Raw genomic sequence first — 25402 nt, 5'->3', positions numbered from 1 at the left:
TTGTTAGTAACTAGGTAAGCAGCTTTTAATAAAAACGCTGGCACTGGCACGGTCCTTCCCCTGGCTGTGGGGAGCAGGGGGGGTGGTTAACAACCCCGCTCAGACCGAAGTGGGCCAGGACGGCTCTGGGGTGGGCTGGGCATCCCGGGGCAGGCGGCTGGGTGAGTCCGGTACGGCGGGTATTGACCGCGGTGGGCTCAGAGCTGACCTTAGAGATCATCTAGTCCAAACCTTAGAGGTCATCCAGTCCCACCCCCTGTCATGGGCAGGGACATCTTCCACCAGGCCAGGTTGCTCGGAGCCCTGTCTAACCTGACCTTGAACCCTTCCAGGGAGGGGACATCCACAGCTTCTGTGCCAGGGCCTCACCACCCTCATGGGGAAGAATTTCTTCCTAACGCCTAATTTAAATCTACACGCTTTCTGTTTAAAACCATTGCCCCTTGTCCTATCCCTGCACTCCCTGATGAAGCGTCCCTCCCCACCTCTCCTGTAGACCCGGTCAGGGTAGTCCCCAGTTAGAAGGCACACTTGGCCAAGCTTTTTTTTTTTTTTTTTTTTTTTTTTTTAATATTTATTCACCATGAGTTAAGCAACACTTTCTTCCACCTCATGTCAACCTCCAGGCCCAAGCCTCTCTCAGTCTTTATTGAACAAGACGTGAAATCTGTAACGTTACTACCATCCTAAAACCGCGCAGCCCCGGGGGTGTCCCCGACGCCGCTCCGGGCCACGCCCTCGCCGCTCCGGGCCACGCCCCCGCCCCTCCTGGCCACGCCCATGCCGCTCCGGGCCACGCCCACGCAGCCGCGCTGCCCGCCGGGACTCGTAGTCCGCGCAGGGGCTTCTGGGAGCTGTAGTTGGCGGGCGGCGCCGGCGCGTCGCTCCCGCCGTCACTCCGCGATGGCCGCCGGGTCCCTGCGGCGCTTCGGGACCGTCCTCGGCGCTCCGCGGCGCGGCAGGTACGTGAGGCGGTGTGAGGGAAGCTGTGTCGTCCCTCTCCCTCAGCCGGTAGCGGTCGCGGCGGTGACCGGTCCTCTCCGGTGGCGGGCTCGGTGCGAGACGTGGCAGCGCCCCCGGCCCGGGCCCGCCGCGGAGCCTCGCAGCCGCCCTGCGGCGGGCCCGGGCCTGGGCCGCCCGCGGGGGTGTGGGAGGGAACCGTCGCTTCTGGAATATTGTGTCCAGTTCTGGGCCCCTCAGTTCCAGCAGGACAGGGAACTGCTGGAGAGAGTCCAACGCAGCCACGAAGATGCTGAAGGGAGTGGAGCATCTCCCGTGTGGGGAAAGGCTGAGGAGCTGGGGCTCTGGAGCTTGGAGGAGACTGAGGGCTGACCTCATTAATGGTGATCAATATGGAAAGGGGGAGTGTCAGGAGGATGCAGCCAGGCTCTTCTGGGTGACAACCAGTGACAGGACAAGGGGCAATGGGTACAAACCGGAACACAGGAGGTTCCACTTAAATATGAGAAGAAACTTCTTCCCGGTGAGCGTGCCAGAGCCTGGCCCAGGCTGCCCAGGGAGGTTGTGGAGTCTCCTTCTCTGCAGACATTCAAACCCGCCTGGACACCTTCCTCTGTAACCTCATCTGGGTGTTCCTGCTCCAGCGGGGGGGTTGGACTGGATGAGCTTTTGAGGTCCCTTCCAATCCCTCACATTCTGTGATTCTGTCTCCCCGGAGATCTCCACTTTACCCCCCGTGAGGGGCGCGCTGCCCGCCCTTAGCTCCACAGAAGGCCTGGGACAAAACCAGGCTCTTGATAAGTGTGTTCTTTCCTGGAAAAGTGATATTTTGAGGAAAGAAAAATAATTTTAATTTTTAAGAAAAGCTTTTCTGTGGTCAGTAAGTCATGTTGTGATGTGGTTCCTGCCTTACACATATCCATGAGTGATTTCTGCATCTCTTCGTGCCCATCAGAACCATTTATTCATGAGTTACACATTTAATGTGCTCCTCAGGTTTTTTTTTTGGTAAGGATGCTGCACCTGTACTTTCAGCATGTTTTGGATGGTCAAGGGAAGGGAGTCGGTGTAATCGTGTCAATATTTAGACATAAAAAGTGTCCAGTCATATTTTTTGAGGTTGTGGAATATGGCTTGTACAAGTGAAAGCCATCACAGGTGCTTCAGTTATTCAAGTGAAATGTGGGCAGGAGATAAGAAAAGAAAGTCAAAGTGCTTGCTGGTTTATCCTAGAGTTTTCTCTCTGAAAATAAAAACCAAAAGACCATTTAAATACAATAAAACAATTCTGCAGCACATAAAAGAAGCGTCTGCATTTGGGACTAAATGCAAAGGTGCGTGTCTGAAAGTCCTTTTGATTTTATACGTGTGAAGACTGCTTTGCCTCTCTTAAAATGTACACCAAGTTTGGAAGAGGTGTACACCAAGTTTGGGAGAGGTGACTTTGTCTGATGGGAGCTGAGCTGCCTTCTTCCTTTTGTGGAGAGTCACCAGCACCTGCTGTTGGTGTGAAACTCCTCTTTGAACCCAGGTTCTCTGTGGCCGTGCCTGTGTCACAGCCAACAGCAGCAAAGCAGCAGGTGCTGGGGCCCAGACACCCATGCTGGAGGCATCTCAGGGACTTCTCACCCTGGACTCGCTGTAATCTGGGATCCTACTGGCCGTTTACAGCCCTCTCGTGTTAGACTGAGCTGTACAAGCTTGTTCGAAGAGGAATCCACATAGTATTAATCTCTGGTGTCACTCCCTGATGAAATGGAGTCATTGGGGGTAATTAGATTTCCTTCTAAAGCATGCTTATCAGAGCTAAAACGCTAATGCAGATGTTTCTCTGTGTGTTGGCATTTGTGTGGTTTGTCATGCTCTTTTGGGAGGAGGAGGAAGTGGGAGCATTAAAGGAGAGATAGGATGGGACCCTGTGTTCAGAGGGAATGTGACAGTCAGTTAGGGATGGTCAGGTATTGTGCCTGTGCTCCAGAAAGAGAGGTGATACTGTTCTTCTGACAGGAGGGATCTGTTCTCATCATTTAAGTTCTAATCTTTAAGGACAAGTGGCTTAAGCCATATGGATACCGCCAGTTTCTCTGCTACATCTATTTGGCTTTTTTTTGCTACATCTATTTGACATCAGTTTGTAAATCTTTTTATATGACCAGCTTGGTTGTGTAATCCCTTTGCACACCCTGGGATTTCCACATGTCTGTCACTTGAGGATGTTTCAACTTCCTCCAGTGGGATTTCTGCCTGGTTTTAGGGCAGCTGTGATCGCGACTGTGTTTAGAAGACGGATCACAGTGCAGTGATCAGTGTAAATAGCAGTTGCTGTTTTTAGTGGAGTATTCCTTTCATGCCAGAGCAAGAAGTAAATTGAGCGGCATTTTCAATTCCACATAATAGTCCTTCTTAAGAATTCCCTTTGGAGTCAGTCTGTGGTTCTTGTTTCTTGTCTGCAACTTATAAGGCAGGTTTGTCTGAAGAGCACGTGATAGCCGGGGCGTTTCGCTGCATGAGGGAGTGTTCTGTGCCTTGGTTTCAGGAGCTGCAGAAAGGAGTCCATGCAGGCAGCTCTCTGCTTCACGTAGGCAGGTCCCTGGAGCTGAGGCGCCAGCTCATTCCTACCCCTCTCTTCCTACACACACAACACACCCATTTGTGTAGTGTAAACCACTTCACTGACTTTTCCTTCTTGGATGCAAAAGAGTTAACTCATTTTTATAGCTTTTTTAGGATGAACCTGTGAGCTGCCTTGCAAGGCTGCTTTCTCAGCTGCATTTCAGGTTGTTTGATTCCTCTGTAGCATAGCTAATTTCCATCCCTGCAGCTCTTTAAATGAAATACGAGATGATAAAGGACAAAGCTTGTAGTTGGTACTTACCACAGACACACCTTTTCTTTACAAAGAAAGCCTTACAGTTTTTTGAAACTTCACGGATTGATTATGACAGCTTGGTGAAGGGGATCCTCTTTCACAGAAGGAGTCTTCCTCACCTCCCGTGTAGTCTGCTTTCTATAACTTTGAAAAAAGTGCTACGTTAACCAGTCAGCAGCACAAATGTAACAAGCATCTCAAAAATCATTCAAGATGGGGTCTCATGCCCAAAGCAGCCAGGGTTAAAATGTGGGGGTTTCTTCTGTATTGGCATTCCTGGAACTCAGAGCCGCTGTGGCTGGGCAGCTCTTTGAAAAGAGCCTTGTGACAGCCTGTCATCTGGTTCCTTAAAGATCAGTGTGAGGAACATCCTACTCCAGAGCAAGTGTACATAGCAAAAGCACTTTCAGACTTGTATTTGGCATGTCATGTATTGAAAAGGAGCAGTTTGACATATAGGTTCCGCTTTACGTACCCACTTAATAAAAAATTCTACATGCAGATGTCTTCAGGTGGGAAAAGGAAGTTTGTCGTTGGTATTATGGGACATGTAGCAACCTTGTATTAAAGATGAAATGAGGGAACATGTGGGCTGCTAAGCAGGGAGTGGTAGGAGATGCTTGGTGGTCTTTGGGCAGATATAAATCTCTTAAACTGTGCTTTGGTCATAGAGCTGAGCCAGTCTAAGCCCTGGCTGCCACCCCAAGGGGAACAGCTCTTCCCTTCCCCGTGTTCTCCTTCCCACGTCTCACCAGGCTTCATGAGTTTGTCTTCTCTTTTGTACTGGCATTTGTGCTCATCTGATCTGTCAGCAAACCGATTCAGGGACACAGACAGAAAAGTCTTTTGTTTTGTAGAGCTAGGTTTTGGCTGGTTTGACTCGCTGAACCTTCGTTCTGCACAGTTCCAGTACTGGAATAAGGGGAGCAAACCTGTCCCTTCCAGTTTACACTGTAAACTCAGCTTAGCTGGGTTGCTGAAAAACGCTTAAGTGTTATGACAGATTTGATAGCCCAAGAAACAAAAGCTGTGCACTTCTATGACATTGTACCCGAGCAATGTAGCCTTGCCGAAAAGTAGGAAAGCTTAATGGTGCAGGCCAGTAACATGAACTCAGCTATATTGATTCTGGGGCCTCAGTTAGTATCTCCAGGCAGTGTCGAATTATACTGTACAAACACAGAAGTTCGAGTCAGTGCCAGTGCAGTGGTTTCTGTGTTTCACGTGGTAGATGTGCACTTATCATATGCACAACCTCGCTCTTAAAGGGGATGTTGAAAGCCCTGCTTGGAGGAAGATCCCAGGTGTTCCCGAAAAAGGAGAGGGAAAACTCTTCATTTCTCTCTCAAAGGGACAGCATTGTTACTGCAGGTAAAGGGCTTTCTGGAAAAGAGCAGAATGAAGTGAAAAATATTTTCTTTATTTTTCAAAGTTTTTGGTGTGGTGGTTTTCATCATCTTTGACCAAACTGTTTTCAGCCAGACTTCTGTTATCTAGTTTCTGGGAAACCTGTGAGATTGTTACACTATAGAATAGGCTGCTAAGCACCTAGGCAGTGTTTATAGAGCTCAGTCTGATTATCTGACTCTTTGGTTGTTTCATCATTTCGTCTGCACGTTGTAGAGTCAGCCTCCTGGGTGAGCTCCACCTGCTGTCCCAACACCAGCCACTGACAAGTGTGCTTTTTAGTTGAAAAGAGAACTTAAGATGAAAAAGTCTTTGGAAATAAGGTGGGTTTCAGTACTTGAGGCTTGGGCTTGTTTTGGGGATTTTTTTGCCTTTGGGACTTTTTCATTGCCAGTAGAGATAAAAACAGTTGAAGAATGTTAGGGACAATTTTCAGTTGACACGTTCAGTCCCTTTTCCAAACACAGTTAACAGTGCTGTGAAGGCCATGGAGGAAGGCTCCAGAATATTTGGGCTGCACACAACTTGGTCACATCTCTGACAGTTTTCTTTGATTTCTTAACTGTTCTTTGTGCAGTGGACGTGAAGGCTGGGTACAGTCTACCAATGGCTACTTTATAAGAACTGATTGGCAAAAGGCTCAAACTCTCCTCCTCTTCACTCAGTAGGAGGAAAACTGAATACACCAAATACTGTGTCTGTTGGCACCCAGGAGAACAAATGGTCAGAGGATCAGAGAACTGGATCCTCTGTTAACCAGCAGTTTGAGATGTGAATGTCTTTCCTTGCTTGTCAAATTGCTCCTCAAAGATCCACATCCATTCCATGGGTGCGATTTGCCCTTTTGCAGTCACTGTACATCTGAGGTAGGAGGCCAGGCTCTGCCTGCCTATCATATTAAGTGCCATGGGTTTGCAGGTCTCTGAACTTTGCTCAGAACATCTGAGGTTCTTTTTAAATAGCTGTAAAAAGAGCTTTATACTACTTGCCTCCTTTTCAAGAGTACCTTGCAAAAATGTTTCTGAAGTTTATCATTCGGTATTGACCGCCTGTATGGGAGATCAGCAAAAATGCAGCCCACAATTTTTTTTTTTTTGAAAATCTGACTCTTTTCAAGGTATGCCAAAGAAGTAGTGTGCAGCCTCTGTAGTGACATGTGGGTCTAAAATAAAAGAATGTTTCAAAACATCTGTTTCTTTGTGTTTCTGTGGTAGTCGTCCACATTTTCCAAAAAGAGCCAAAACTTTATCTAGCATCCAATGTACCTTTTTTAAGAGAGCCTGCTTTACTAATGACATTAACTAGAATTCTTGTTGACTCTGTTGTTACTTAACTTTCCTCTTTGTCACTAGTTTGTATTTCAGGGGGTCCCCATGTGTTTTCAGCACTGCAGCTCAGCAGAGAAGTACAGGAGACGAGTGTGGCCCAGAAGATCCCCATGATGAGCCCAAGCATCCCCTTTCTGACTGTGCCTTAGAGCACAAAGCCATCAAACTGGAAGAACAAGTCCGGGATTTAACTGTGAGTATGCTGCTGGTGCCATCAGGATGTCTTTCTTTCAGTCCCCTTCACTTGGTCTGTCTTTCAGCCCTAGTTTTTTCTGTAAGCCCTGGAACACGCACACAGTGCCGCTGTGCCATGGTAGCCTTCAAAACCACTGTGTTCTGGGTGGTTGCACTGTGAAAATACAGTCTGTGTTCCCTAGAAGCACCATCTGTCAGTAGTACCTAGAAACAAGACACTGGTAGTATGATTCTGGTAGGCAAAACTGTATTTTGGAGGTGGTCTGGTCAATTCTTTCACAGCATTATACAGAGGGAATGGCAGTAGCTTCATCCTGATTAGCGTCACGTATTGTGTCACACCAGGTCCAGATTGTCCGAGAGGAAAGTCATCTTTAGTCACAGTGATGTGGTAGAAATGGTAGGGATCATGTTCTAGGGACTTTGAAGAACAGATGTGAGTAAGGGGAGGAATTAAATACTTCAGCACTGGGCAGGCAATTCCAGAGATGATCACCCTGCGGGTACTACTGCCCCGAGCGATAGATCAGCCGTTTGCAGATCTGTTGCTGAGGCCGCCAACTTGCCTGCTGGAGAAAGGAGCGTCTGCGGAGCTGCAGTGAGTCACACAAAAACCAGCGCTGTGCCCTGAGTGCCGCTTTTGAGGGAGTTGTGCTGATTAATCAGAAGGAGAAGGACTTGGGTTTGCACGTAATGAAAGCGCAGGAGCCCAGCACAACCTTCTGACATGAAGTGGGCACTTTTAAAATCGTTTCTAAGGGATTGACAGCTTGTCGGGAAATGTTTTTTAACTCCTTGTTTGATGTCTCCCCTTGCTGTGGTGGTTACAGGAGCGATACCGGAAAGCTTTGGCAGATTCTGAGAATGTCCGGAGGAGAACGCAGAAGTTTGTGGAAGATGCCAAGCTCTTCGGTAAGCCAAGCGGAAGCAAAGCTGTGTTTACTGCCGTGCCCTGCCTGAACAGAAAATGCTGAGCAACAGCTTTTCTCTCCCCTTGTCCTGCCCCCGTTCATTGTAAAGCCTGGCATGATGCTGGGCCTGGACTGTTGGTGTCTGGGCTTACTCGCTATTTTTTCTATATATCCAGCTGTGTCCTATCAGGTTTATCTCAGTGACGGTTTTGTGATTTTTTTTCGTAATAAAACAAGGCTGGTGCAACTGAGTGTAGTTCTACTGACTTGGCTGAAATTACAGGTTCTTCTGTAGCCTGAGAATTTGCTCTGGCAGGGTGTGTTTCATACTCTTATCTGTGTCATCAGGTTGTGATCTCCTTTAACAGCCTCTTCTGCTCTGGCTTTCAGGAGGTAGATCCTGCCTGGGACAAAGCTTGTCGGTTCCTATATTAGATGTTCTTTAAAATTTCTATAATAAATATTGTAGCATCAATGAAGTGAGCTGGATTTCTAGCTTTGGCAATGGAGGCAGGTGAAGGGGGAAGAAACTGCTATTTAAATGTTGCACTCTGCCAGCACTGTCTCTGAGAATGAGAAACTCTTATTCTCCATAATGCATGGATCTTGGGAGGTTTTTTATTAATTCCAGTAGCTTTGAAATTAGAGCTACTGTATTTTTCTAACCGGTCTACCCATTGTGCTATAAAATGGCTGTTGAGTTTTGGGATAATCAGCACCGTTTGTTTTGAGGTTTGTTTCTTTTTGTTTGGTTGTTTGGGGTTTTTGTTTGGTTGTTTTTTGCTGTTGTTTTGGTTTTTGTAGCTCTTTGAATTTTAGATGCATTATGCTTCAGATTTGGAGAAAAAATGAGGTTCGTTATTAAAAGTTGCTCGTGGAGTGAGGCACAGAGGTCTGTAGAGCATGAAAACAGACTCTGGTACAAGAGGAAATTGTTGCTCATCAGTCTGCTTCTGTCTGCTCCTTTGTTGCTTCTCCTTCATGCTGCTTTGTTCTGTGGATGTTTAAACATGTATGTACAAGTACAGACAGCACCAAAGTCTTGTTTCTCTTTCTTTGTTTTCCTAATGTGTCTTTCCAGTAAGTTAGTTATGGCATCTATATATAGACTGAGAGAGCCTGATTTTCCTGAAATTTCTGCACAGTGTAATACACCACTTCTGGAAATATATATAATATAAGCCCATTTTTTCTAATGAAAAAGACTGCATGACTTTTTCATGCCTGACCCAAGGACCAGTTTATTGAGTCCTTTCACAGCAGTTTTAACTTATGAATAAAACTGTGGATGTACTTTTGAATGGCCATGTATTATTTTTACTTCCCCGCATTGTGTTTGTTCCCCATGTGCATGGGCATTAATGCTCTGCTTTGTCAGGTATACTATATATATGTGTTGATGTGTGTAGATGTACCTTTCCTGCATATACCTTGATTTGAGGAGTCTTTAGATTGCTACCCGTCTGATGATAAAGCTTTGGCTACACAATACAGAAGACACTGTCTGCTCTCACTGAAGTAATGATTCAAATCAATTAGCAGCTGTAAAGGTGCTTTCCAACTGCTGTGACTTTGTGCCTGTCATTGGTACTGTAACTCTGTACGTTCTGAAACTGCCCTTCATTTACTTCTTGCTTCTTTGTGCCCACAGGGATCCAGAGTTTCTGCAGGGACCTTGTGGAGGTAGCAGATATCTTGGAGAAGACCACCGAGAGTGCCGCAGAAGAAGCGGAACCCAGTAACCCGAGTCCGACCCTGAAGAAAATCTATGAAGGCCTCTCTCTCATAGAGGCCAAATTGCAAAGTGTATTTGCCAAACATGGCCTTCAGAAGATGAACCCTGTTGGTGGCAGATATGATCCGTATGACCACGAAATAGTCTGCCACGTGCCAGCTGAGGGCTTGCAGCCGGGCACGATAGCGCTGGTGACTCAGGATGGCTACAAACTCCACGGTCGCACTATCAGACACGCGCTCGTTGGCGTGGCGGTGGAGTCACAGGAATGACGTGGGCTTATCCATTGGGACCTTGCTGAGCTGAGGACCCCTCAGCACGCAGTCACAACTGCAGCTGCATGTCTTTACTTATTTATTAAGTTAGGTTTGTATTGTACGTTGGATTCTTTATAATGTGTGCAGTCATTTTGCCATTAATTCTAAGGTACTTGTATATTTAATAGTCCTTTTTGGAGTATGCGGAGTAGTACTAGGAGTCCTGCTATTTGTCAGAAACGTGGCACTGTATCCCCTTTCTCTGTTGCTCGTTTCTCCATTAAGACTTGTATGGGGGACATACGGGAGAGAAAGGGAAATTCTCTGAGAGCTAAGGGATCTTGTCTCCCTGTTCCATCTCTGAGACAGACTCCTGCAGTGGCCATCAGGAAAGTAACTTCTCTGCCTCAGTTTCCATATCTGTATTAAGGGAATATAATAATACTTACTGACCTACCTCACAGGGATGTGGTGAGGCTGTTTCTCTGCAAAGTCCTCAGAAGAGGAGAAGCCCAAAGGGCTGAGTATTATTATCAGGCTGGTTTTGGTGTCTTCCCTTGTCCCCACACCCCTCAGGTGGGGATGAAGATGATCCCTTGAAATGACATTTAGGGGCAGCTTTTTCTCATGTCACTTCAGGAAAACAATCCTGAATTAATGAAATTTCTGTTGTACTGTAGTCGAATAGGGATGAGGTTTTAAAGAGAATTCAGTTGTTAGGTCAGACTTTAACGTGTTAATGTTTGTTCTCCAGGTAAACCATCAGCTTGCCTCCTTGTTCCTAAAGGTAAAACAGGGAATAGTGGTTCTTGGTGGAGCCAGAAAACTGTTCTCAAATCTCTCTTTCTCCAACCAAAAAGTATATTTTAGAGGAGAGTAATCTCTCTTGCCTGATGGGTATTTGTGCAGCTTTCAAGCATGATAAACTATGTGTTCTTTGTTGCAGCTGCTGGCAAAGTGGAGATGTGCCCTTAAGCAGGAAATCTGGACTGTTTTGATTTTTCAGCTCTCCAATAATGGTACTCAGATAACACTAACTTCCAGTTCACGTTCAGATTCTACTTTTGCGTGGTCATAGTAAATATTAAACCTTTTGGGTTTTGACACAAGGAGAAAAATGTTTTCTACTAAAAGTCTCAAGTGGCCTTGAACCAATTTTATCAGCAGCGATGAGAAAGCAGGAGAAGCAGAAGGCTGAGGAGGCGAAAGCTGACCTCGAGCCGTCCTCTTAGTTGGAGGCGTGTTGTTGTCACAGCATGGCATATGTATTTCCCAGTGGTCCTTCTGCCTGGGAGTCCATTTATTTCAGCTGAAAGGATCCAGTTGGCGAGTGACATCAGAATTTAACCCTTTACGGAGCAGCAAGCAGTGTAGTGACGGAAGAGTTATATGAACCAGCCTATGGTCTGCACTACACAAACCCAAGGGAGGAATGGTGGTTTTCAGGTTGTTTCTTACTGATTTGTTAATTCCTGCCTTTTTACTTTCTGGAATTGGATCTATGGCCAGACAGTTATTTCAGATCTACTTCCAAAAAACTCTTTACTGATGGTGGATGCCATCACTGGTTTGGAAGAAAGCTTATTCTTCTCCTGTTTCTTTGCAGGCTTCAGTTGCATAATCCTTTTGTGGTGGACTTCAAGATTACTGCAGCCTTCAATTAGCAGCTATCGACAGTCTTTCATCTGGAGAGACTATGTGCAGCTGTTATAGTTGATTGTCATTCCAGATATTTAAGGAAGATGCGTGTTTCTAATATGCTCCATGCAAGCTGCTTTAATGACAGCTGTATGCAGGTGATTCAGTAGTGGACACTTTTTGAATTGCCATTTTCTGCCTCCGTGGGGCTAGGTTTTCAGAGAGGTACTTCAGATTTCAACCCTGAAACAGTGCTTCATTGCAATATGAGTCGCTTTGGACAAAGCTCTTGTTCAGTGCTTTTGTTTGTTGGAAATTTCAGAGAAATACAGGAATTCTGTTGTTTCGCTGGTCTACATGCTAAACTGGGTCACCAGGTTATGCAGTTACTCAAGACAAAGAACAGGTAAAATACGAAATGTAGCAATGCAAGTCTTGCTGTTCTGCCTCAAGACTGTGTGCAGCCTGTTCAGAGGAAACCGTGTCTTCATCAGGAAGGAGCAGTTGGGTTCTCTGCTGCCTCTTCAGCCCCTGCTACATCAGCCGAGTCTTTTTGCAATAGGAGGGCAGAGCTGGTTATGGAAACTAACTTTGAATGTGAAACTTCATCTGTATGGAGCTAAACAAAAGCAAAGGCATTTTACACAACAGGTAGTTTTCTGTCACAGGAAGGCTGCAGCTTACCTGAGCCAGATTTAAACGTAGTGTGTGAGCAGAAGTGATGGGATCCAAATCTTCTAGACTGACCCCCAGAGCCACTTGCCTGTGGAAGTGTAAACAGCTGCTCAGTCCGCCTTTGGAGTGCTGGCCAGGCCTGCCTGTCTCCTCAGCCAGTACTCACCCATTTTTGCCTTAAAATACCCTAAAATGCACTTCGGACCTTCTGTCTGTAGTGAGAGGTTATTGATTCAGCTTGTGTGGATCCACTTTCACCGAGGCACTGTTGCAGGGCTGGCGCAGGAATTGGAGGGATCCAGTTCCCGTGCAGCCTTTCTCGCCCTTCCACGGGCCCCGTTTAATTTTGGGCAAGCTGTTTTCCCAGTTCGTGCCCCAGTTTATGAAACTTCTATAGGATCTTATTGGGCTTTTATGATGATTACTGTAAGATGTTCCCATTGCTTAGAGACTTTTACAGAAGTTACCAAAGAGAGAAATCCTGTAGCTGTTGTTTGTCCTAGTTTCTGCTTCCTTTGAATGCTGAAGTGAAAATGAAATAGCCAAACCTGGATTCCAGCACAGAATCCAGATTTCCTAGGCAAAATTTGATTCTCCTGCCTTTCAAGCACACTTAATGATCCCTTTTATTGTGGATGAGATTGCATAAGGGTGGATCAAATTTCTGCTCTGTAGGTTCTTGCTCCCTTGTCTGCCCTGTTTGTGTAAAGCTTGCACACTCAGCACGGTGGGGCAGAGTCCCCGCTCGTGCGGTTCCGTTGCACTCTGCAGAGCTACACCAGAGAGGAGCTTTTTCTCTCTGGTCACTTTATTCAATGACTGTTTAATAAAACGCAGGAGTACGTTAGCAGGGACAGAATGGCAGAGGAGAGGAAGTGTCACGTACCTCTTAGTCCTTTCCAGTTTGCCCAGCCATGAACTGAAGACCTCGAGCTGGAGATGCAGACAGCTATAGGTGAGGCGTGCGTGATGCTGATGTGGGACTGCGTTTCTCCTCTTGGGACGTGGGCAGCCCCACAGTCCGTGGGCATTCGCCTTGTCCTGTCCCCTTGCCATCCCCCGCCAGTGGGACCGGTTGGAGCTGAGCTGGAGGAGTCTCCAGTAGCACTGGCTCAGGAGCGGGGCAGCGTCTTGGCTCTGACCACGAGCAGTGCAGAATGTGAATGTCGCTTTGTGAACCTTAACTTCTCAGTGCTTCATCAGCGGAGCTGCTGTTGAGACAGCTGTGATAAATCAGTAGCTATTAGCAGTCCTTTAATTTAAAAAAATAATGTATTTAAGTTTTATATTGTGAATATTGTAGCATTTTTTTATTTTAAAACTTGAGAGGTTTTGATATTACTTGCAAAGTCAGATGAACAAAACATTGCTAATGTCCAAAAATCTAAATCCATTTAGTTGGTGGAAAACCTGTATATACTGTATTTTTTTGTGTGTTTCTGTGCTCTTCGTTTACCCAAAGGTTCTGGCTGAATGAAAAACAAAGACTGAAGTGTGGGAATGGTGCAAGTAATTGACAACGACATTTGAGTTAATGTTGGAAAGGGCTGATTTCCTTCAGATGTCCAGATACTGTCCATTTGCTAATAATAATAAAAAAAAGAACTGCAGTTGTTTCTTTTTCCTTTTTTCCCTGCCCCAAACTGCTGCCCATTCCGACTGCCACTCTCATAGGGTAGGACTGAGGATTGAAAGGTTTCTTACTGTTCCTGATCACATTGTACATGGCAGTACTTTGGTGAACATTTTATTAACAACGCTTTAGGTGGACTCCCAGAAATGCACGTGTGTGCACCATCTTCCCTCAGCAGGTGAGTTGTTGGGGATTTAGTTGAAATCTTGATATCTGGTTTTATTTTTGCCCTTTTATTCTCTCACAGCTGCGCTTTGGTGCATTTTTGCCCTTTTGCATTGGTGAGTTGTAGCAGGCAAACCATATGGCAGCTCCACTGAGGTTGGCTTAACATACAGTGTGTTTAGTGCTTGTGGTATCTGCAGGCGGGTTAGGATTTTAGGGATTTGTTGGAGAAAAGAACAGGCTTTCTTTGTAGGGCTGTGATTGTAACAGACCGCATTCTCCCTCCCCGCATCCTCTGCAAAAATAGCTGGGCCTCCGTTCCTGGTTTTGCCTTAGTCTTGCAGCAGTTGGTGCTGTGCTTGCCTGTTGTCCTAAAGCTCTGACTAGAAAAAGGCCTTTGCAAAAGACATGGTGAAATCAGGCCGGTTAAGTGAGAGCTTGTTAAAACCTGAGGCGTGCTGCAAAGATATTTGTGTGCTGTGTTTCAGGCTGCTTTGGGAACATCACCTCCCTGCCCTGGTGGGTTGATACTGCCCATTGTAAGGACTTGGGTGAGCTGAGCAATAGTGGTTTTTGTGTGTCCCCAAACAATGTTCATGCCTGAGTTTCTGGGTTGTGCATATTCCCCCATGCAGGAACTCTGAAGCATCTCCTGGTTGGGGGATAAGACAAGGCCTGTGCTTGTGCTGTGTTTCTCCTGAGACAAAGTTGAGTAGACAGATTCTCAAACTAAATTTTGTCTCTTGGTACGGAGCCAATACAGCGCTACAGCCAGCTCTGGGTCTGTAATTACATGTCCTACCCATTCCAGAGTTTTTGCTCAGCCTGAGCCATCCTTTGTAATCTGATGGGATCCCCATGGCAGGAGCCGCTTGCTGTCGGGCACCTTGTTTTGCCCAGGGCAGAAAATGCAAGTGAAAGCTTGAAATGCCCTTGTTGGCGCATGAGCCACAGCATGATCCAGCCTGCTCCCGTCCGCCAGGTGCCGAGCACCATGTGCTGGAGACTGAGCACATGAAAAATGTGCACAGGTGGCAGCTTGGCCCAAGTACTACCCTGGGATGCAGACCCCAGTGCAGTGGGCGAGAGGCGGAGCCGAGGGGAGACTCCTGGATTTGGCCCCTTGGATCAGCACTGGGTTGATTGTGAGTGTGATGCAGGACCAGAGGGCACTGAGGATCCTCGCTGTGGCTGTGCCTGGGGTTGTTCATTTACCACACCCAGCACTTTTGGATTTTGAGGGTCTCCTCTGACCCTCTGTATCATTCTCTGAGGATGAGTGCAGGGGATAAGTAATCACGAGGCCTGCTTCTGCACTGCTGCTGTGAGCCCGGTGCTGCCCCTGCACCGCACCCCTGGAGCCGGGGAGCCGCGCAGGGCTGTGTGCACCCCGGCTCTGCGGGCATGAAGCCCGCTCGCCCGGCTCCTGCTCGCCCCGCCGCCGGCAGACGCGCCGCTCGGGGCTCCCCGCGCCGGCGCAGCCCTGCCCCTGGAGCGGGCCCATGGCCGGGCGGGGCGGCCGCGGGGGGCGCGGGGGCCGGGCCTGCGGGAAGGGGCGGGCCGGGCCGGGCCGGGCGCTGCCGGGTCCCGCTCTCCGCGCCGCCGCCCGCGCCATGGCCGCGCCGCCCGCCGCGCTGCTCCTGCCGGCCCTCGCCCTGCTGGCCGCCCCCGCGGCTGCCCGCGCCCCGCCGCGCAGCATCGGTAGGAGCGGGGGGAGGCGTACGGGGTGGGGAGGGGGCACCCAGCCCGGGGACCGGCAGCACCCGGCCTCCTGCCTGCCTCCGGGGGTGGGAGAGGGGAGCTCCGGCACCGCTCCGCGGCGGGAGCAGGGCGCGCTGCCGTGCATCCGCGCTGCATCCCCCGGTACCATCCCCCGGCACCATCCCCCGGCATCCCCCGGCACCATCCCCCGGCATCCCCCGGCACCATCCCCCGGCATCCCCCGGCATCCCCCGGCACCGTCCCCGCTGCATCCCCCGGCATCCGCGCCCTCGCACGCGGCGCTGGCGCCTTCCCACCCGCGGCTTGGGAACCCGGGAGTCCGGGCGGGGGTCAGCACGCCCTGCTCTTTCGGGGCTCGCTGCTGACCCGGCCGCCCTCGCCCCTCTCCACCGGCAGCTGTGGTGGGCGCCGGGCTGGGCGGCTCGGCCGTCACCTACTTCTTGCAGCAGCACTTCGGGCCGCAGGTGCAGCTGGACGTGTACGAGCCGGCGGGCGTGGGGGGGCGGCTGGCCACCGTCACTGTCAACAAGCAGCAGTATGAAAGCAGGGGAGCCTCCATCCACGCCCTCAGCCTCCACATGCAGGACTTCGTCAAGATTCTGGGTGAGCACAGGCACCTCTGGGTGAGCACAGGCACCTCAGCGCTTGCATGGCCTCCATCCCTGAGCTGGGGGGTGCGGTGTTGCCGGGCTGTGCGTTTGGGGCCATGGGGAGGGCACCCCAGGCATGTGGCGACCCCCTTGCTTCTCTGCACCCCAGCCCTGTTGTGCCTTGAAGAGAAAGGGATGTGGTGGCCCAGCAGAGCATCGGGGCAAGGCGTTCTGGTGGAATTAGTGTGGGGGATTTGTTTTCATGCTCCCACCAGGTTGTCCCAGTAGGGAGCCACAACTCCGTAGGATGCCCTAACATCGAGGTTCCTGTGCCTTGGGGTCTTACACTCCCTGATGCTCCTCCAAGAGCATCTTTGCCTGCATCCCCGCTGCGACGGTGTTTGGCACCAGCCTTTCCCAGCAGCCCCTCTGCTCCTTACAGGCCTCAAGCACCGGCGCGAGGTGCCGGGGAAGAGTGCCATCTTCAGCGGGGAGCACTTCGTCCTGGAGGAGACTGACTGGTACCTGCTCAACCTCTTCCGGCTCTGGTGGCATTATGGCATCAGCTTTCTGCGCCTGCAGATGTGGGTGGAGGAGGTGATGGAGAAGTTCATGAGGTAGGAGAGCCCATGGGGCTGGGGGGACACAAGGTCTTCCCCAGCACCGGGGCATCACCAAGTGCCCTGTGCTCCTGTTCCCTCCAGGATCTACAAGTACCAAGCGCACGGTTATGCGTTCTCCAGCCTGGAGGAGCTGCTGCGCTCGCTGGGGGGTGACGCCTTCGTCAACATGACGCAGCGCTCGGTGGCCGAGTCCTTGCTGGAGGTGGGTGTCACACAGCGCTTCGTGGACGATGTCATCGCGGCCGTCCTGCGCTCCAGCTACGGGCAGTCGGTGCTGGTGCCCGCCTTCGCAGGTGAGACTGGGGATCCCATCTCCTCCCCGTGTGACTCTCCTTCCCAGCGGCCCCCATGTGGACAGGCTGTTGAGCCACCATCCTCTTCCTCTCCCCAGGAGCCATGTCACTGGTGGGGGCCCAAGGCAGCACCTGGGCGGTGGACGGAGGCAACAAGCTGGTGTGTTCGGGTCTGCTGAAGCTGACCAAAGCCAATGTCATCCCGGCCAGGGTGACAGGTGTCTCTCTGCACAGCTCGGGTGAGCCTGGGCACGGGGTCTGCTCTGGGTGCCACTGGCCTGGGTGTGGGCAAGAGGTTGGTGGTGGCTGCATGGGGATGCTGGGGCAGAGAGGGAGTGTTGGGAGGCTGGAGAGCATCCTGGTCCTGCTAAAGCATTTGGGCAAGGGCTCGGGGGGTCTGTCCATCTCCTCCCCTTGTTGGGGTCCTGCAGCACAGACCTTGGCCCTGAGGTTCCCCGCACTCCCTCCTGAGGTCCCTCAGGTCTCTTCTATGGCACCATCCTTGTTGCAGGTTTGCTCCCCCACCCAGCACAGCAGAAGGGCTGGAGAGCTGGATTTTGGGGGAAGGCTTTGCTGCCTCGGTCCTCCTTGCCCCTCTAGGCTGGGCTTCTCTGGAAACTTTCTCCCACAGGCTTGATTAAATCTTCTCTCTGTTGCCGTAAAGCATCAGTAACTCATCCATAACCCTCAGATACTATGGTCCAGCACTAGTGTGTACTGGAAAACCAGGGGATGGAGGCCATGCTAGGAAAAAGTGGGCCAGGGCAATGCCACTTGGGGCTCAGGGCTACTCCTAACTGTCCACCATCTTTTTTCAGAGGGGAGACCCCTGTACCAGGTGCACTACGAGGGCAGTGAGGGCCAGGGCTCGGCTTTCTACGACATGGTGGTGGTGACAACTCCTCTGCACCCCAGCAGGAGCAACTTCACCTTTGAGAACTTCGAGCCACCCATCGCTGACTTCCCCGGAGCCTTCCAGCCCTCTGTCACCTCCGTGGTGCACGGCTACCTCAACTCCTCCTACTTCGGCTTCCCCGACCCCAAGCTCTTCCCCTTCGCCAGCATCCTCACCACCGACACCCCTGACCTCTTCTTCAATGCCATGGACAACATCTGTCCTGTCAATATCTCGGCAGCTTTCCGTCGCAAGCAGCCTCAGGAGGCCGCGGTGTGGCGTGTCCTCTCCCAGCAGCCGCTGGACAAGCGGCAGCTGAAAACCCTCTTCAGGTCTTACTACTCGGTGCAGGTGACGGAGTGGCAGACGTATCCCCGCTACGATGCCGCCAAGTCCCTCCCGCCCATCGTGCTCCACGAAAACCTCTTCTACCTCAGTGGTGTGGAGTGGGTGGCCAGCTCCATGGAGATGATAGCGGTGGCAGCCAAAAATGTGGCCCTGCTGGCTTACAACCGCTGGCATCAGGACCTGGAGAAAATCGACCAGAAGGACTTGATGCACAAGGTGAAGACTGAGCTGTGACACCTGGAGGAGGTGGAGGGCCAGGAGCTTCTGCGTGTGGTAGCCTGGGGAGTATTTATTGCCTTGGGGACACCAGGGGGTTTGGGGCTGGGGGAGAAGGGGCAGGCTGTGTCGTGGATGACTTGAAGCGTGCATCACCTTCAGGAATACAGTTCCTGCCCAGTGTTGCTGTGTGTCTGTGCAATGTGCCTCAGTTTCCCTGTTCCCCCTCCCCAGGCTCTACTGGAAAGCAGCCTGTGCCTTTTCCTGTGAAAAAGGGTCACTCTGCACCTGGTTTGGGGAGGGACCTCGGGGCTTTCAAGGACGAGGCTGGGTGCCACTGGCAGCAGATGGGTCCACCCTGGTGAGCTGCTGCAGCCTCTCCTGGCTTTGGCCCTGGGAAACTCGGTGGTAGGGCTGGCCCTGGCTGGGGCAGGAGGTCCCGTGGCCTCTCCCATGCCGTGTGTGTGTGTGGAGCTGAGCCCCTCTCGCTGGCCTGGCGCCCCGGGGATGGGCGCGCAGAGTGGGTTGTCGCAGGTCCTGACTCGCCTGCTGCTGGGTGCTCCCTGTTCCCAGGGTGTCCAGGCTTCCCCGAGCCTCAGCTGGGTTTTTTGGGGCAGAAGAGCCTTGCTGGGAGACGACTGGGCAGCACGGAGGGGCAGCGCGAGGGGCCGAGGCAGAGGGCGGCTCAGACAGGGGCCAGCGATGAGCTTTATTGAAGACCTCAGAGGCCACCCAAACCACCACGCCTTGCCCCACTCCCTGGGCTGCCTGGCCCAGCGCAGAGGAACCTGTAGGTGGACTGGGGAGGACTGAGCACTTCCAGAGCTGTTGCACTGATGGAGCAAACGGGGACTTTGGGGCGGGAGGAGGCCTGATCCTGCCCAGCCCGAGGGACTGCGCAGCTGCCTCCCTCTGTCCCCAGCCCGCCCTGCTGAGCTCCCCCCGGCGGTGTTGGGGCTCGGGCTGGTGTCCCACTGGGAGGCCACCCGCGGGACTGCATAGCTGGGTGACTTGCAGGGACTGCCCCCGTGCTGGGTGTCCCCGAAGTGGCTGCTTGGGCTGAGGCTGATCGGGGAGCTCTTGGAGCTGCCATCGACTTGTGCAGGGGTTCTTCTCACCCTGGTGCTCAGCAGGGTGACTCCCAGAGGGCTGTGCAAGCTCGGAAAGCAAGAGCAAGCTGGTTAGATGCCCACAGGTAGCTGCAGGGATTAGCTTTGCAGCCTCAGAAGATGCAGGTGCAGCCCACAGCGACGGTCTCCATGACCATCTGGTACTTCTTCTGACACTTCTTCTTCCCAGAGGGCTTGTGCCCCACCTCGCCTGGCACCTGGCAGAGCAGCCGGCGGACAGGCAGCCGGCTGTAGATGGGAATGCTGGCCATGGTGCGGTCCTCCTGCATCGTGAAGGGGTTGATGCAGCCAGTGCAGAGGCATCGAGCCTCAGGAATGTCAGCCGGGATTCGCGTTGCATCATGGTTTATGCTGGAGGAGAGGGAAAGCAAGACAAGGCTGGAGAGACGGTGAGATGGGGGCAGTGGGTGGCTGGGGACAGGCAGGGCAATGCCACCATGGGGTGAAATGGGGTGCTGTGTTGCATCACACCCCTCAGCAGCTACCGCAGCCCTGTGGTACTGGAGCCACGGCCACCGTGGCACCTGCTGGCACGGAGCCACTGTGCACATCCCCAAGGTCCCTGGCCCAAGCTCACCTGTAGGCCCAGGGGGACAGGCTCCTCCGGTTGGACCTCCAGAGCCTCAAGTTGACCTGGCACTTGGTGTCACCCGGCTCAGAGCTGTTCCTCAGCTGGTGCACCATGTCCTGGATGCTGCGCTCGTAGTCTGCCATGGTGGTGAAGGGGTCGTCCAGGGCCCAGCTGAGGGCAGGGGCAGCCGTGGGGGGCCGCGCCAGACCCCTTCTCCTGCCCTTCGCTGCCTTGCTTTGGTCCTTCGCTTCAGGGACCAGCACCATGGCAAAGGTGAAGATGCAGAGGAGCAGCTGAGGAGGAAGGAGGATGGTGTGTAGCTGCCCGGACCGCAGGGCTGGTGTGGAAGGGGAGCTCTCCCACCTCCCGTGGGTCACCAGGTGATGGCAGGACCACATTGACTTTGGGGTGGCACATACAACCCCCCAAGGGCAATACTGGCCTGTGGCGAGACCCGTGGAAACACAGGAGGGCGGTTTGCAGGGGTGGCGGGCGCAGGGTCGCAGTGAGCCCCTAGCCCAAGCCCCAGCTGATGCGCACGGCTGCAAAGCCCCTCACCTTGGGCGCAGCTGGCACTTTGTGTCGCCCAAAATGCCCCTGCCTGTGCTGTGCCCGGCCCCTTCCCTGCCCACCCGAAGGTGGCTGCGTGCTGGGAGGGATGGGGACACCCTCAGCTCGGGCTGTACCGGGGCAGCCTCTGGTTTAAAAGGAGCTTCAGAGATGAGACAGTCAAGAATGGGATCTTTATCCAAATCCTCCTCTCCCTCCCTCTGTGCTCCGAGGACGGTGAGAGAGAAAAGAAAGATGCTTTTTCCTTCTCCCTCTGGTCTCGCAGGGCCAAGCTCTCGTGTGCTGACACCCGGCAGGCTGCCCAGCAGCGAACAAAGTTGCTTTCTGTAGTCCTGCTCCCTGCTATTCGTGTCCCTGCAGCCGGCCGCAGGCAGCCCCGCACCCTGCCCGCTGTCCCACAGCCCTGCCCGCTGTCCCACAGCCCTTCCCATGGGTGTGCAGTGCCCCGGGGCAGGGACTGCTCGGCTGGGGCCGTTTTCCCTCTCCAGTACCGGACTGTCCGGTCAGACTGTCGTGGCTCTGCTCTCTGAGGCTGTTGCATCCTCGCTGTGCCAGGCGTGGGAGAGATGGGTCTGGCAGACCACAGCACGCATCTCCAAAGCAAACAAAGCCAGGTAGGCACCCATAAACAAGCGTGCAAATAATTACGTTAAAGAAGGAAAACGAAGGGCGAGCCCAAGCTGCCGTGCAGTCTCCTACCAGGTTTGGAGCCCGGTCCATCGCCGCAGAGGGGCTGCCGGCCGCTGTCCTGCAGTGTGACTGGCACTAGCAAGCCGGGGAGCTAAAAAGGGAAAGCCCCAGCCCCCGGCTCCGCTCGGCCGGAGGTGTGTCTGGTCCCCGAGGTGCCAGGGAGCCTCGGTGCCGGCCGGGCAGGGGGCCAGCATGGTCTGGGACTCGGCCACCCGCCACCTCCCCAGGCGCTGGCTCCACCTGCGGCTGTGGCTGTGGCCGGCGGTGGGTCCCCTGGGGACCAGCCAGCCCGGAGTGGCTTGCTGGGTAATAACCTGCCCTGGGGAGGGGGTTTGGGCTCCCGTGGTGCCACCAGCATGGTCACAGCCCTGCTGGGGCCAGGAGGGACACGGCTGCGGGGCTGGGGGAGCAGGGGCATGTGGGGGGACCGGGGCTGGGCTGCCTCCTGCGCTGGCACCTAGGTGTGCAGGTAGCCTGGCACTGTCCTGCTGTCCCTGTGGGGACAGCTGAGGGCCCATCGTCATCCGTGTGCCACCACCAGCTCTGCTGTCCCCAGGAGCCACCAGACCCTTCTGCCAAAGGTAAGGCAATGACGTCCTTGACTTTCTGCACCTCTTGTCTGTCTGTCCCCTTCTGTTGTCAAATCTGTCCCCAGCCCCTGGCAATGGAGACACACCAGCTCTGCTCATAGCTGTCCTTGGGTTTGGTCCCCAGAGCTGCAGCGTGCTGCCCCTGCTGGGCTGCTCTGGCCTCCCGGGGCACAGTGTGGGATGCAGGGTGCTGCGGTGGGGGAAACTGAGGCACGGGGTGCCGGCGGTGATGCCCCGTCCCAGGGCCAGGGGACAAGGGGCCTCTCTTGGGAGGGGGCTGTCCTTAGGCATGGGCCGGGGGCTGCAGCAGCCCGGCATTGCAGCCCCTCTGCTGTCCCTGTCCCTGCGGCCAGGCAGCCGCTGTGCCACACGATGGTGCTGTTACCCACCCAACCGCACCGCCAGGCTCCCCTCCTTCTCCTCTGCAGCCCTCTTCCGCAGCTACCCTCCCTCCATCCCTCCTCCCTCCGTCCCTCCTCCTCTCCATCCCTCCTCCCTGCATGCCTCCTCCTCTCCGTCCCTCCTCCTCTCCGTCCCTCCTCCTCTCCGTCCCTCCTCCCTGCATGCCTCCTCCGCTCCATCCCTCTTCCTCTCCATCCCTCCTCCCTCCATCCCACCCTCCATCCCTCCTCCCCTGCCAGCCCCAGCCATCCGCAGGGAGTGCTCGGTGCTGCTCTCCGTGCTCACAGACAGCAGGGTCTGCCCTGCTCCTTTGGAGGGGCCCTTTACATCGTTAGGGCTACTGACCCTGCAGGTTAGGTGGCCGTGAGGGGCTGGTCCATCTCTTTCTGGTGTATTCTGCCTTCCCTTTCACCCCGCTTCCTCCCCAGCACCGCCAGCTTTTGCAGCAGCACTAGATGCTGAGTTTCGCTCTGCCTCTTAACTCACTACCTCCCCAGGGACTTGAAGGCCCTTGTGCTTTGTAGCATGGTGAGAAATTTCCACCTCTTTTTTCCCCATCTGGGAACTGGGCCTCTAGAAAATCTTGTAAATGGGGAAAAACTCCCTACACACCCCCAACTCACACTGCTCCTCTCCTCCTCCCAGTCCCGCATCCTCAGGATGCAACAGGGAGCACAGGGGAGCCTCTGCTCCCGTTACCGTCCCCAAGGACAGCCCAGCACAGCTTCCAGGTCTTTGCCATCCCCTTGGGTGTGGTCTGACGCTGTGCACTTAGCACAGTGTGTCCCTTCTGTCACCTCTGGGACCTGGCAGAGGGGACCTGTCTGCAGCAGCCACCTGCCTTTGTTTCACAGGGCAGTACAGCAGCGCCCGGCTCTCCGCCACCCACCCCGGTGATTTCACCTCCTATTCCGTGAGCCCACCCCCCCAGAAAAGGGCCAGTGAGCAGCCCCGGGCCCAGGGCACCCAGTGGGTGCCGGCCGCTTGCATGTGCCGCGGCCGCCTGTGTTGTGTCAGCGCTCGGAAATGCTGTTTACACATGAGAGAGGCTCAGAGGCATCCGTGCCGGCAGCCAATTACCCAGTTTTCATCTTTTTTGGTGAAAAGGAAACCAGGGCTTTTCAGACATGGCCAAATTTGATAAGCCGGGGGAGGCGGGGGCGGGCAGCTTTTCCCCACCAGCCCTGTGTGAGGGAAGGGGCTGGGGTGCGCAGGCGCTGGGCCATGGCCAGTTCCTGCCTCCCGGCCGGGACGCCACAACTGATGGGCTCCATGTGCCCGTGCTGGACATGGTGCCAGCCCTGTGGGAGTGTGGTGCACTGGGGTCAGCCCCGTGCCGGGGGAGGCAAGGGAACACTTGGCCAGGAGGGGCTGGAAACCCCTACCTGACTCCCCAGGAGCGGGTTACCCAGAGAGGCGAGAGGTTGTGCTTTCGGGTTTTATTATAGATGCTCATTCCTGCTACCTCCCCACCACATTGTCCCACAGCCATGGGAAACTTGGGTGGAAAGCAGCGGCTGAGAGTAGGAACAGGTCCCCAGACAAGGCAGGAGGGATTGTGAAGATGGGCTCTTCCTGCCCCAAGTAAATCCAGGCTCATATTTCCCAGGGTAACCACCACGGAACCCGCTGCCGTGCCCCCTGTTGAACCCAAGCTCCTGGGGCAGAGGGATGTGGGGTGGCCATGCTGTGCTCGATGGGAGGGATGTGCTGGCCAAGGAGCACGTGGGGGAATGGGAGTGATCAAACCACAGTTCCCACACTGGCAGAAAATAGCTTTTTGCCTTTTTTTTTTCACAAGCAGGAACGTCCCTGCCGGGGGAGAGCTGCTGACGGGGGGTCTGTGGTGCCCTCTACCCACAGCAGGTGATGGGCAGCATCACCACTAGTGCCACGCTGCAGGGCATGGCTGCTTCTCCAGGCATCAGGCTGCTCTCAAACCAGGATCCTCTGTGGGGGTGGCGAGGCCCCAGCACACCTGAGCACACCCCCACCTGTGGCTCCGGCATGGCTGCAGCACCTCCTGTCTCTGTGTGAGCAACATTTTCCACTCATCCCATGCAAGTGTGCTCCGGCAAGCCGATCTCACCAAAGCCAGCGCTGCGCCATGGTGGGGAGGAGAGCTGGGACTGGGGCCACCGGCACAGGGGGCCAGTTGGGGGCCCTCCCACGTCCCCCCCCAGCAGGTAGTGCCCATCCGAGCCGGCAGCACGGCGCTCACATCCATATTTGCACAAAGGCCCCGCTCAGTGCACGAGCGGCTCCAGGGCGCCCGGGCCAAAAAGGCTTATTTTAAGCTTGCTGGAAAAAGAACATTGTTTGGTGGGAATTAAAACTCCCCATTCTCAAAAAAGGGAAAAACAAAAAGTGCTTAATTCTGCCGACTCCTGCCGTTGCACAAACACAGAGCCACAGCCTGTCTGGTGAGGCTGGCCAGGAATTTATCGCTGGCATCAAGTGGGGTGGGTGCTTTCATCCAGGCAGCTGTCGTGGGACACGGACCCATCCCATCCCATGCCACCGTCATGCTGGCGCTGTCCCCAGAGTCCCCACCCTGGCAGGAAGAGTTTTTCCATGGAAGAGGCATCGTCTGATGCGAGTGCTGCACCTGCAGAGCTGCCCTGCGGTGCCGGGGAGCCGCAGGCAGGACAGGGGACCGTGGTGACCGCACAAGGGGCCGGACGAGCTGTCGGAAGCCCAGGGTCTCGCTGCGCCTGGGTTCTGTGTAAAGGACGGTATTATTTGTGTAGTCCTAATACGGCTGTCTCAGTGGCCCTTCTGCTGGATGATGCTCCAGGCTGTCTGTAAATCACACCCTTTGGATCACGCGCGTGAGATAACAGCCAGGCTTTGGCGTGGGGAGGCAGAGCTGTGCAGGGTTGTCCTTTGGGGCCGAGGCCGGCAGCACGCCAGCCTGCCCACTCCCCGGGGACCAGAGGTGTTGGGAAAGAGGCTGCTGGCAACACCGGGACGGCAGGAGGGGAGGGAG

General features: G+C 53.6%; 4 protein-coding genes across 4 annotated transcripts in view; 2 read left to right on the top strand and 2 right to left on the bottom strand.

Annotated features, from left to right (window-relative positions):
* Positions 1-25402, bottom strand: part of STK10 (serine/threonine kinase 10) — a 500646-nt gene that overhangs the window by 360985 nt on the left and 114259 nt on the right. The gene's annotated exons all lie outside the window — the stretch shown is intronic.
* GRPEL2 (GrpE like 2, mitochondrial) lies at positions 883-13575 on the top strand. The gene is made up of 4 exons (XM_065644436.1): positions 883-962; positions 6589-6757; positions 7590-7671; positions 9322-13575. Exons 1-4 carry the CDS (start codon positions 904-906, stop codon positions 9675-9677), a joined length of 666 nt encoding a protein of 221 aa, XP_065500508.1. The 5' UTR covers positions 883-903; the 3' UTR covers positions 9678-13575.
* On the top strand, positions 15372-18538 carry PCYOX1L (prenylcysteine oxidase 1 like). Its single transcript, XM_065644219.1, has 6 exons — positions 15372-15474; positions 15892-16098; positions 16528-16702; positions 16790-17001; positions 17100-17240; positions 17820-18538. Exons 1-6 carry the CDS (start codon positions 15387-15389, stop codon positions 18476-18478), a joined length of 1482 nt encoding a protein of 493 aa, XP_065500291.1. The 5' UTR covers positions 15372-15386; the 3' UTR covers positions 18479-18538.
* On the bottom strand, positions 19653-21468 carry IL17B (interleukin 17B). Its single transcript, XM_065644335.1, has 3 exons — positions 21431-21468; positions 20168-20454; positions 19653-19941 (listed from the first exon to the last, which is right to left on the bottom strand). The coding sequence occupies exons 1-3, from the start codon at positions 21449-21451 to the stop codon at positions 19683-19685; spliced, it is 567 nt and encodes a 188-aa protein (XP_065500407.1). The 5' UTR covers positions 21452-21468; the 3' UTR covers positions 19653-19682.

The sequence above is a fragment of the Caloenas nicobarica genome, chromosome 13 (assembly GCF_036013445.1).
Source record: "Caloenas nicobarica isolate bCalNic1 chromosome 13, bCalNic1.hap1, whole genome shotgun sequence".
Taxonomy (NCBI): Eukaryota; Metazoa; Chordata; class Aves; order Columbiformes; family Columbidae; genus Caloenas; species Caloenas nicobarica.
Note: the sequence above shows the minus strand (reverse complement) of the source record. Positions and strands in the feature narration are given on the sequence as shown.

What these genes read in the sequence shown, in the direction of transcription:
- GRPEL2 (XM_065644436.1), top strand. Translation starts at nt 904, where the DNA reads ATGGCCGCCGGGTCCCTGCGGCGCTTCGGGACCGTCCTCGGCGCTCCG. An exon ending in GGCGCTCCGCGGCGCGGCAG is followed by an intron (nt 963 to 6,588) that starts GTACGTGAGGCG and finishes CTTTGTCACTAG; the next exon opens with TTTGTATTTCAGGGGGTCCC. An exon ending in GGAAGATGCCAAGCTCTTCG is followed by an intron (nt 7,672 to 9,321) that starts GTAAGCCAAGCG and finishes TTGTGCCCACAG; the next exon opens with GGATCCAGAGTTTCTGCAGG.
- PCYOX1L (XM_065644219.1), top strand. Translation starts at nt 15,387, where the DNA reads ATGGCCGCGCCGCCCGCCGCGCTGCTCCTGCCGGCCCTCGCCCTGCTG. An exon ending in CGCCCCGCCGCGCAGCATCG is followed by an intron (nt 15,475 to 15,891) that starts GTAGGAGCGGGG and finishes CTCCACCGGCAG; the next exon opens with CTGTGGTGGGCGCCGGGCTG. An exon ending in GTGATGGAGAAGTTCATGAG is followed by an intron (nt 16,703 to 16,789) that starts GTAGGAGAGCCC and finishes TGTTCCCTCCAG; the next exon opens with GATCTACAAGTACCAAGCGC.
- IL17B (XM_065644335.1), bottom strand. Translation starts at nt 21,451, where the DNA reads ATGGACCGGGCTCCAAACCTG. An exon ending in TGGACCGGGCTCCAAACCTG is followed by an intron (nt 20,455 to 21,430) that starts GTAGGAGACTGC and finishes CTTCCTCCTCAG; the next exon opens with CTGCTCCTCTGCATCTTCAC. An exon ending in CTGTCCCCCTGGGCCTACAG is followed by an intron (nt 19,942 to 20,167) that starts GTGAGCTTGGGC and finishes CCTCTCCTCCAG; the next exon opens with CATAAACCATGATGCAACGC.